This window comes from Tachysurus fulvidraco, chromosome 20 (assembly GCF_022655615.1).
Source record: "Tachysurus fulvidraco isolate hzauxx_2018 chromosome 20, HZAU_PFXX_2.0, whole genome shotgun sequence".
NCBI classification, from domain to species: domain Eukaryota; kingdom Metazoa; phylum Chordata; class Actinopteri; order Siluriformes; family Bagridae; genus Tachysurus; species Tachysurus fulvidraco.
In genome coordinates, this window is record NC_062537.1 from 12948636 (window position 1) to 12960993 (window position 12358).

The following is a 12358-nucleotide window of genomic DNA, read 5'->3' on the forward strand; positions in this document are numbered from 1 at the left end:
GGTTTCCTCCCCAATTCAAAGTGTGGACTGAGTGGCATCAATTTGTCTGTAGTGCATGTGAATAGGTGTGTGATACACTGGCATCCTGTCTAGGGTGCACTGCCTTGTGGCTCCTAATTCCCTGGGACCCAGTAGGATAAGAGGCTCCAGGTAATTTTACAGACACAAGTGTGCAGGGATTTCTTCTGACAATGTCAGTTGAAAGGTTTATGCAAGAGAGCCTTTAAGGAAATGGATGGTTCATTCATGCATATTTGGAGGACCATAATAAAACCCATCATTGAGTGAGACAATTTTATTGATGCTTCAGTGACATGTAAGACATTCATTTAAACACTAAAATTTAAGGATTATTTCAGAATTTCTAAATACAAATACATGTACACATACAGTATTTGAGATTAATTCAATTGAAGTTGCTTACTTTTCATGAGTGCAAAGTGTATTTCTGTATAATTTGTGTCTCTGTGCTTTTTTTAATAAACAAGCTTGAACAGTGGTGACTAAGTAGCGGTAAGTACCATCCATTAAGAAATGAACCCAGGCCACAATCACGCTCACACTTTGTCCCTGCAGGCACTGTTCGACAGCCTCCCTCTTCACGGCCGCTCAGAGCACTGCAGCTGTTACCACGCATTACTCTATGAAAGTAAATCTATCTGGGAAAGCAGCCTCCACCTTTGTTCTTATCCAATCTGCTTTAATGGATTATTGAGTCATTCCATAATCTGGCTGCAGGAATCTTCGGCCTATTAAAACGGTGTGTGTGTGTGTGTCCAAAAGGAAGACTAGACTGTAGGAGAGGATGTTTGTGAGCTCCTGTGAGTTTTCCTCTGATGTGGAGGTGGAAATAAACTGAACGAAAGCCTAAATATTTATTTGGTATAAACCTTTAATTGAGGTTTGGACTTGTTTGTATTGTAAAATCTAGCAGTTTTCCCAAACCTTCAAGTTAGATCAAGTTAGTTTGTTAGCTAATTTATTTCTCTGTTATTTTTATAGTTGTAGGCAACAATGATTTCTTACTTTTTACTTCCGTTTACTAGCTCGTTATTTGAGCTTTCACATTAGTAAGAAAACTTGTCTCAACCAATGAGATATCACTCATGAAAGTGATACCAAAAAACAAGCTTTCCTTGTGACTAGTGGATGGAAATTAATTAATTACATATAGTCACTATAATAAATCCTTTGCGGCAAACACTTGCTTTATCATGAATAGCAGTGGGCAAAAGTCACATACTATTTTTTTCTGGGAATTTTATGCCTTCTTTCAGTCTAAGATCACAAGTTAGTCACAGTTCACACTGCTATGCTTATATTTTCCCTCATGTGGAAATTTATTTCTCATATTACATTATAATAATATGACATTACAGCAGGTAGGTTGTGTAGGAATTTAACTGTGTGTTATATTAAAGCTGTGTGTGTGTGTGTGTGTGTGTGTGTGTGTGTGTGTGTGTGTGTGTGTGTGTGTGTGTGTGTGTGTGTGTGTGTGTGTTTGTGTATACCTCTCCCAGTGGCTGCAGACATTAGGGTCCTCCAGATTCAGCGATGATGTCACTCCCATAAGGCAGCATGACAAGCCCAGGAGGACAAAGGCACAGTGCCACAGGAGGGAGAGCATCATTAAGGGAAATACCTTCAGGCAATAAGAAACATTAAACCACATTAGACAAAACAGAAGTGTTCTTGAGTTTTCTTTGCACACAGAAACTTAAAAATACCAACATTTGACATGTGACCCTTTTGTACTGACAATATATAAGCTACAGATTCAGGTATTAGTTTAATGTCAACAGCCACATTTCTAGCAGATGATCTCTTAGTCTCAGCCTCAGATGCTTTTCTCATACGCAACATCGTGAAATCTTTTCACCCTTTTCTGGTTACATGCTTCAGAATCATTAATACTGTACTTTTTTTGTTTACAGAAGGAAAACAAAGTGACCTTCCAAAGACACATCTCCCTTTGTAGATAAGAGCAATGTCATGCTGCAACATGTTTGTGACTCTTAGCTGCACTGCAGGGAAACTCTAATGCTCAAGCATACAAAGACATTCTGTATAATTTTGTGCTTTAGGCCCACATACAGGTGTGTGTACTGGTCAGGTGCCTACATACCTCTTTCATTTAGTGCATAATGCAGAAACTATAACTATTACAATATTAATAAACTATTTACCTATAATAAAGTGTGCTGGTAAGACAGACATAAAAGAAAGCCTCTCATATGTTATTATGAGAACCTTTTCGACCCTGGAGCAATAAAGTAAAAAGGCTTTCAATATTTTTTGTCATATCTGTGAGAGGACACACAAATACACTGGTATGAAAACAATCACAAATTTGTCTTAACTCTGAAAGGTATCATTTATAAAGACTTAGAGCATTTACTAAGTGCAATAAGTGCCTTTAGGTTTCCTTTAATTTATTTTTGGATTTGGATTACTTTTCCTAAGCAGTTATTCCAAACATATGTTTTTGTGTGTGCGTGTGTATGTGTGTGTGTGTGTGTGTGTGTGTGTGTGTGTGTGTGTGTGTGTGTGTGTGTGTGTGTGTGTGTGTGTGTGTGCGTGAGTGCGTGCGTGCTTGCGTGTGTGTGTGTGTGTGTGTGTGTGTGTGTGTGTGCGTGCGTGCGTGCGTGAGTGCGTGTGTGCTTGCGTGTGTGTGTGTGTGTGTGTGTGTGTGTGTGTGTGTGTGTGTGTGTGTTTTCAGGATTATTTTTAGCTATTGTTCTATTGAAGGGTATTCGTCTAGTCTGCACATTAGTCATACTTTCTCAGCCTCTGTGTTTTGACAAGCTCCTTCTTCCTACTACAGCAGTGTCACTCGGTCCATTCATCATTCAAGAATCTAAATCCTACTATGAAATATGGATTTAAATTCTGTCCGAAAGGGCAAAGTACTTTAAACATCTGACTTTTATTAACTAAAACTGAACCAGATTGTCATATTTGCTTCATGAAAGTTTTCATGAATAATCTATCTAGAAACAGAAAGATAACACTGGAGGAACCTAGGAATGAAGATTTATGGTACAGTCGCTATAGAAGCACTGGGAGGAAAATAAATGTAAAAAGAACACATGCAATGAGTAACGTTTTGTTCGTCAACATTTAGACACACTATTTACAGTTTTTATTTATTTATTTGTTTGTTTGTTTGTTTGTTTGTTTGTTTGTTTATGTTTATGTTTTTATCATTTATCATTTAGAGTACTTTCTGGTGTAGCTTTTCTTCAGCAAAATGGTTTCAAAATGATCAGCACCCCATGATTATAATTTGCGAATGTTTCCCCAGGGGAGAGTAAGACCTTTGAGTTGGTATTGCATTTCAAGGTTAGGGATACTTATAGAAGGATGATGGAGAATTCATTCATGCTCAACATTTCTAGATCATTTATATACTTCATCTGGTCCATGGGGACGACCATCTATAATTCAGATCTCAAGCTCAAATACAGGAATTGCGACGGACATCGTGTTAAAAGCATCTTTTACTTGTTAAAAGATCCATTTACATTTTGAAGTCTTAACCTTCTTCCTAATTTACTCTTGGCCAGTTCTCACCTACCAGCAAGCTCTGCCCTATCACATGACACCTATCAAAAAGGAAAGCTTAGGGCCAACATGTGTTTCCTCTAAGACAGGTAAAACATGCCAATCGCATCATTTTATAATGCTGCATAACACACACACACACACACACACACACGCACACAGAGAGAAGACAGTGTGATTTAAATTTGAATCACAAACACTTCATATCAAGAAGTTGTAACTTTAGCAAGCAATGGAAGCTTAAGAGTAGGTTTTAGAATGTTTAGAATGCAAAGTGTAGTTGAATCTTGTGATTTTTAAGTTTTATTCAAAGCCACATCTGGAAGGGCAGCAAATACAAAACTACCAATTTGTTTGTGCTGTGCAAAGTGTTAGTATTTTTGATGTGAACAAAACCCAAATCCTCTGTATCAGGATATTTCAGCCCAAACCCTGGTGCCTCTCCCAGAGGTTTAAGACATCACTCTTGAAAGGCAGGAAGCCTTGTGTTCGGTAAGTCGTCAAGAGACAGATCTAGTTGCTTCCAACTTCCCATGGCTTTCCCAAATTTCCTTGCTGTGGGATCCCCCAAAAATGTCTCAACATACACCATCTTATTATGGGTTTCCTAAATGGTGATAGACAAAACATTGCTACATTTACAGTATGCTGAAGTCAATAGCAAGTCCAGGAGTAATAACCATGCTTCTATTTATATGTATGTTTAAAAACAGTAAGTGAAGATCAACCATTTGTGCCTCCATGAATGTCTGTAAAAGTTTACAGTTAAAGCACATTTAGGATTTTGTGACCAAATTATTTTCAGTGTTCTGTAACAGATGTGTTTAGTCAGACCTGCTGTGTGTAGCTGCATGCAATCAATCTCCTTCATCCTGTGCTTTTGGCTCGTGTGATTGACAGGACAGTGTGGCAGTCGGGGCTGCGCTGATAATGGCTGCTTTGCTGCCAGCCTGAACCACATGTCATTAACACACTGGCACTGCTTTGTCTCAGACCACTCATAGCTCTCTCTCGTTCTCTCTCTCTCTTTTTCAGTTAACAGCAATGCTAAAACAAGGCTGCTCTCTCCTGCTGAACAAATTCCTCCTGTTGGACTGATAGAGCTTAAACAAAGCAACTCTGCAATCAACAGTCACGTCACACTCAGCCGGCTAAGCTAGGTTAAAAAAACAACTTGAATGAGATGAAACTAGGGAATATAAAGTGGAAAAAACTATTTAAAAAAATAAATAAAAACTATAGCTGAAAATGTTTACTGAAAAAAAATACTCACCATTGTTTTTCTCTTCTTTGTTTTTTTAAGAACATCAGTTTGGTAATTGTCTTGATTTTACTATACACAGTATTCTGTAAGCACAAAATCATTACTCCTGTTGACTCTAGACCCAGGTAAGTTATAACATTTATTATCAGCCGCTACAATTAGCTTTAGATGTTGACGAACAACATGATTAGCCATTTCAACAGTATGTTCTGATCATTCTATGGCAGCAGTCATCTAATATGTCATGTGCTAGAAACAAACAGATGTCAAGAATTAACTGGTGTCTTAACCAAACCTTTTATCATGACAATGAGAAACACAAAGTGAGAATTCCAAGTTTAACATAGAAGTCTTGCATGAAACGGTTTAGTTAACTAGAAATAATTGACATGCAAAAATCAACCAGGAGTTAATTACTGCATACTTAGAAAGAAAAGTAACAAGATCTTCTTTAAACCCTTCCCAGCATTCTAGACACACTTCCAACACTTTTACTGTATCTCATTTATTCAACAACTGTTCTCCAAGCACTGTATCTGCTTAGCATGCAAAACTGAACCAGACCAGTTTCTTCTGATCTTTGGTTTCGTGTTACTACAATAGCAGCAACCCAGTGACACCAGAAAACAGTAAGGTTTTTATAGCCTGATTCTCTGAGTGAGTCTAACAGACGACTTTGTAAGGAAGAAAGAGTGAAGAGTATGCGACCGGTCTCCTCTCGACAATTTGAATAGAAGCAGCAGCGCTTGCCCTGCTCTGGTTTCACCTAACTGGCTGGACACAGCTGCAGACGCAAAGCCCTCCAACAACTGGGAGGTCACACAAACAAGGGTGCTGCTGTGGTGTCTGAAAAGACCCATACACACAGGGGTGCCTGAAGGAAGGGATTTTGGGACTTTGATACACAGAACTGAAGCCCTAAATCTAACCAAGGTCCATTTATGAGCAGAGATTGTGCGCTCTGAAGTGTTTCCAAGCTCAGGCAAAGAGGCAAATGGAACATCTCTAAATATTTGCTCTGTAGCACAAATGCGCCGCTCTGATGAGTATCAGTGCTGGCTATTCAAACAGCATGTAGATGATATCTCTTTCAATGTGAAGGAAATAGCCCCATTAATATACTTAATCAGCTTATTAAAGTTGCAAACAAACAATGTTTTGTTTTATTGAAGTTTTATCTTAACTATGAGAAGAATTTTTTTTAAATAAATCACTTAAGGCATAAGCCATAAAAACCGAGACCTCTTTCTCTGCATCTTCATGCTTGCAGAAACCCAGACTGCACCAGGCTTTTTCCGGTCACCTAATGACTCATATTCATCTATCCTATTGTACCCTCTACTTTATTTAGTTACACCCATAAGTTATATAAACATGTTTTTTTTATTCTTCTTTCTTATTTGTCATTGTCATTTTACGGTGGTGAAATGCAATGAAGTACATGTACTCAAGTGTTGTATTTAAGTTTAAATTCTAGGAACTTGGACTTTACTTGAGTATTTAAATTTTATAAAACTTTCAACTTCTACTTCACTATATCACTAAATCAAGTATTGTAGCTTTAACGCCGCTGAATGTGTCTGACAGCATTAATTACTACACAATTCTGAAAGGATTCATAAGAACACATGGTGATGCTTTCGTTAAGAAGAAGACGTTATTTTAACGTTTATTGACGGAGTCTCCAGTGTCAACTATTTTTTTCCAGCACTTTTTGAGTTTCTAAGTAACAAGATTCTCCTATTAACTCTATGAGAGAGAAAATCTCATACATTCAAATGTAAATGTAATATATTTGTTACATAACACAAGTTGATGTGATATATGAGCATTTACTTGACTTGACTTGACTTGACTTGACTTGACTTCTTGACTTCTTGACTTGATTTAGACTTGAGGTTGAGCTGTTGTTGGAAAATAATCAACTACATCATGGTAACATTACCACTTTATTGCACTGCATCACCACATCGTTGATCATTTTAATTTAGCAGCATGTCCAGAGCACAGCTGACAGACAAGGAAAGTTCACCTCTCACTTGCTGTATTTAGCTGATCATCAGCACACCTTTTACTAAACACTAATATACAATGAGTGTAGATTCTATCACATACCTACTTGTGTACTTCAATAGCCTTGGTGCAACGCTAATGTGATCGAAGGGAAGTGAGTTGATTAGAAAGCTTCTCGTCACTCCACTGGGAATCTGTCCAATCTGCTATGGATAAAACTACAGTGTAAAAGGTCCTGCTAAACATTTGTTGGACATGTTGGTAACAGAAGCAGGTGTAACCCCGAGCCACATTTCTGTTCCAAAAAATTCACCCAGAATAATTAGTTTTCAAGTCACAGGCTGCTCTCTGCCTGAGCTTTTCAGAGCATGCAGGCAGAAAAGGAGGGGTTGTCCATGGGTAAAGCCACTCAGGGGGCTAATTAAAAACTCAACAGACTCTGCATTAAACTGCTCTATCTCCAAACTGTCCTCAACTCTCTTTTTATGGGGACAGGTGGTGCCTTGGGCATGTGTCATGATGAAATGGGATTCTTTCCCTCCGATTCCATCAAATGTTCATTTTTTTGGACCTGCTTGAATCATTTTAAACTTTCGGATGTTAATGTTGGGTTTACAACCAACAATCAGCCTACCTCTACAGTACTCCCACAGATTATTTCAAATAAAGTCAGTGCTATGCTCTCTGCTTCCGCTGAAGTGAAATCTCAAATTTCATGAGCATGTGCTTTATCGATGCCAGCATGAGGATATGGTTTTAACAAATGTTATGTCTCACAGACGTTTGCATGGCCCCAGACTGAGGGAATCCAGGGCATCCAGACAAGTGTAAGCTGGAGCCAGTATTTTAGCCAACGTGAGTGGATCTGGAAATGAGTGTTGTGTCTACCAGTCCCATAAACAACGTGTCTTCTACCCTTAAGAGCCCTAGAAGAGCCTGGGGAGGAAATACAGGATTATCCACTTTAAATGTAAGTGGATTCTGACACAATCTTGGGAACTGAAGAGAGAGCTTGCATCTCACCACTTCTAATACAGGTCTATTAGTTACCAGGGTGATGTCTATAATGCAAAATTTACAAGGCTTCTCCAAAACTGTTACATTCAGATGGCAATTGGTTAATTAAGGATGAGCAAATTTCTAAAAGGTTTATATCACAATAATAATGGATTATTAACCAATTTACAGAACACTAATTTAAAGCTTGCTATTGTGTTAAAATCATCATAAAGTTATCATTGCCCTTTTTGGTTGACTTTATTTATAAGACAATAGAAAGATGAAATGATAACATTCGATAACATACTCTGAAAGCATTAACCTTTTTTCAAGACACACGTATAGAAACCACTAAATCATCAATCTGAGTTGTTCTAAAAATAATTGAGTTCTTAGCTTTAAACCAGTTAAAGTGATTCTGTCTGGAACACTTTTAAGGGCTAGATTAAGGGACAAAACCGAAAGGAATAGAGTCCTGGCATAAAGCTGTGGCAAACAAAATGTTATACAATATCCGAGTCATCTTTCTGGACAATGAAATGATCAGATTACCATTTAGTTTGTGCAAAAAAAACCAAGTATGTTGGTTGTCATATTTTTGAGGTTGGAGTGTAACACTTACTTTGTTGCATTATGAGTTCTTCTCAAGTGACCACTTGATTTCCTAAAACATCCATCCATCCATTTTCTGTAAAACCTTTGATCTACACAGGGTCACAGAGAGCCTGGAGCCAATCACAATAGACTCAGGGTATGAGGCGGGGGACCCCTGAACAGGGTGTAACCCATTATTGGGCTCAATCCGACAAAAACTCACTCAACAGTTCACACACTTCAGACTATATAGAGATGCCAATCAGCCTACAACACATGTCTTTGGACTGGGGGATGAAACCACAGTGCCTGGAGTAAACCCCTAAAAAAAAAAGGAAGTACATGCAAACTCCACATATACAGGATGGAGGCAGTAATCAAACCTCCAGTGGTGCAGGCAAACATGCTAACTTCTAGGCCACACTTCCCCCTGATTTCCTGTAAGATGTTTTTATTAAAGCAGTGATGCCAGTATAGTGAATATATCAGCTATTTAAGTACCTTTATTAAAGCATGCTCTTTTTATGTTAAGGACATGTGTGCAGTTCTTAAATATTGTGCTTTATATTTGCTTCTTTGCAACATGTGGTAAATATCTTGGATCAGATAGTAGATGTCAGTATCTGCAATATGAACTAGTCCTAAACTGAATATTCCCATCACCATTTTCAAAAGATTTAACAAGATTTAGCAAGGGCATTATCATCCACCTTGCTTGGTTTTAGGGTTTGGTCTGAAGAATGGTTTCAGTGGATTCAGTTTATTTTTAAGCCGTCCTGTTGGGACAGTCAAGGACAACACTTAGAAAGTAATTCAGACTTTCCCTGTATGAGTACTGGAGTGTGGTTTAACAGCTTAAATACAGACTAACATTCTTCTCCATAACATCAGTGAAGCATTAAAACACCAAAGCCCATACATGGTAACCAAAGTTTTGGGGATTTTTTTTGTTGTGCTTTTAATCTAGTGAGTGAATCAGGGCAGAGCTCTGCATTTCTATGGCACTGGAGGTTGCTGATTTCCCACACCATTCACTAAAGTAGCCAGTAAACACAGCAACGTGTGCCTGTCAGTCAGACGACATCTCTGTGAGCTGTTCCCACTGAGCATTCCCAACACACATCTGTCTTTGTGAAGTTAAAGAGAGAACAAAATTCTGATGATTTTTCAGATCCAGATCTGTGTGTGAAACTACTTTCATTCACTACATTCCATGTTATTCAGAGTTCACAACTGTGCATAGTCATTCAATATAACTGCACACATCTTACAAATTATGTCTCTATATGACAATTCGGTAACATTTCTGTTAACTATAACTTCTTATTTTTACTTGTTTTATGATAATCAGTGAGTGTGCTTCAGAATGTATATGTGTACAATTCCACAGATTTAAAACAAGAAGCAAACAAAATGAAACCAGTTGCAATGGTTTGGCATATTTTTATCTTCCAGAAGATGGCAAACTGATGCTCCGTGATGGCAAGCCCTTTAATTATACCATGGAATAATTCTGTTTTTATTGCAACCATCTGGAGCATAGTACCACTCCCAAAAATAAACAACACACTACAATAATACAACGCTATTGGTCAAGTTATTACAAAAAAACACAGCATCTTCTCACTAGCAACATTCTTAATGAAACTGAAAAAGAGGAAGTTAAATAGAAATTGCATATGGAGTTATTTTCGACACATATTTTCCACTGCATTTATCTTTTAATGATGACAACATAGTGCAGTTGTCCATATCATTGCATCCATCCTGTGAATATGTCTATAGAAATCTTTTAAAATGATAACAAATCAGTCAAGCTATCCTGCCCTCAACACAAACCAGTAGAGCTTTTTCAAAGTAGATATACAACCTTCTGGTCCACGTTGAAAGTAAGCAGAGTGAGCTGATTAAAGAACACAGTGACTGTTGATGAAAGATCATGTAGCCACACTTGTTTAAATGCACTTGGATAGAAAATTGCACCACTTTTGTTTCCAAAAATATGCATGATAAAAATAAAAGTATAATGACTTACTTATGTCTAGAATGTAAGTAGCAATGCACTGGTCAATTTATAGACATATCCTTCATATATTTTTAATGCACCATGCGTCATGTTTTCTCCCTTCCATCTCACACTCAAGAGTGCATGATGTATAATCAAACAGCATGGGCTTTAGCCTGTGGACAGACAGTCCGCTTCTCCATTCAAACCAGTCACATGACCGTGGATCCCACAGAGGGACAAAGCGCTCCACAGCAGGAACTCTTCACTTCTAGTGCCAAGCTCTAAGGACACTGGCAACACTTCCTGCATGTAAACAGTTCTGCCCCACAGGACTGACTGGCATTGCTTAACTCACTGATGTCTAACACATCTTAGCTGTTAATTCCACAGCACACATCCGGGTCGGTAAAAAGGTGCAGAACAGAAAATTTCTGAATCTAAACTAGTAAAAAACTTCACTAGAAAAAACAAGCAGTGTGGAAATGTACTTAGTGCAGTATTTTTTTTTGTACACAAATCTCAACATACAGAAATGAAAATCTTATGGACTAAAACGTTTTTTTTTAAGGTTCTTCATGTGGTCTCATCAGTGCAAACCTTCAAATGCGTCCAATAAACTTTCTAATTAATCATCATCATCATCATCATCCTCATCATAATAATTTTTAATAACAAAAAAAGTCAGTTACCTTTATTGCTTATAGTATGGAAGATTAGGCATACTTTATGATCAAATAATAAATAATTATATGGTTATAATAATAATAATAATATTTCAAATGTTTACATTATATTTTATGCATAAAAGTGTCCTAACATGATTTCGAATGCAATTTAAATAGTTCCCAAAAGTGACTGAAGAAATTAAGAGCTTACTTCAATCGTCTAACAAACATCAATCCCCTTTACTGTAAAATAAATAAATAAATAAATAAATAAATAAATAAATAAATATAATATAATATAATATAATATAATATAAAAAATGGAATATTTAGACAGCTTGAAATTATTCGCTCCTTTAAATCACGTGACCTAATAAACACGCACCACATTTAAACATTATTACAAAATCATTAGCAAACGAAACATATAAAGAGTAGAAATCAAAGTGAGAAAAACTCACCAGTTCTATGCGAAAGTACAAACTCGGTCCAAACTCATGGATCCGCTTTAAGGACACACTTGGATCAAAGTTTCTAAGATGAGAGATTCCTCAAAATATGTGCTCTATGTCCACGGATTTTGAACTAAAGTTAGGCTATGAAACCGTCAGACGATGAGACATGGACGTGTTTTCAGTAGAAGAGACACAGAAGTCCTGTGAGCATCTCCAAAGCGCAGTGTGGAGCTCAGAGCGCAGAGCAGCATGGAGTGTTGGTTCATTAACATAGCAAAGGAGAGGAGGAGAACCACTTAAACTTGGAGTCCTGAGAGGAGAAAAGGCACTTTAAGGGCTTGTGCCCTACAAGTTTTAACACAGAACAAACTATATGCTAGGATAAACCAATATTAAACCACTTTATTGCCGCCTGTACATATTATCTAACCACATTCATTCACATTGTCTAACCTCACTGGAATATCCTGTACACGCCAATTAAATATGTTTAATTGGCTTTAAATGCATGTACTGAATAATAACTATATAAAATTACAAGTCTTTCAAGTGATTTTCCAAATGGTTTGTATTTTACACCAGCACTGAATCTGAAATTGTTTTTATTAAAAAATAAAGGGGACAGCGCCACCTTGTGTCCAAATATAAAGTTTTTGTTTTAATCTGAATTTTGAAGGTGTCACATAAGGAAATGTCAGACATTTTAAAGCATACTGACACTGAACTCTCAGATTTACTAAAAAAAAAAAAGGATAAATGTAATAAGAAAGAGAATTATTTGGTTTGAAAGACTAAT

General features: G+C 37.2%; 1 protein-coding gene across 2 annotated transcripts in view; it reads right to left on the reverse strand.

Moving 5' to 3' along the window:
• Positions 1–11839, reverse strand: part of megf10 (multiple EGF-like-domains 10) — a 50546-nt gene extending 38707 nt beyond the window's left edge. Inside the window, exons 1-2 of one of the 2 annotated variants that reach the window (XM_027173637.2) lie at positions 11569–11839; positions 1512–1642 (exon numbers count right to left, since the gene is read on the reverse strand). In XM_027173637.2, the coding sequence (XP_027029438.1) occupies positions 1512–1630 (119 nt within the window). In that variant the 5' untranslated portion in view covers positions 1631–1642; positions 11569–11839. Of the gene's footprint in view, positions 1–1511; positions 1643–10469; positions 10619–11568 lie in introns of those variants that run through there. The other variant, XM_047804822.1, reaches the window with a different exon arrangement.
• Between the last annotated feature and the right edge of the window lie 519 nt (positions 11840–12358).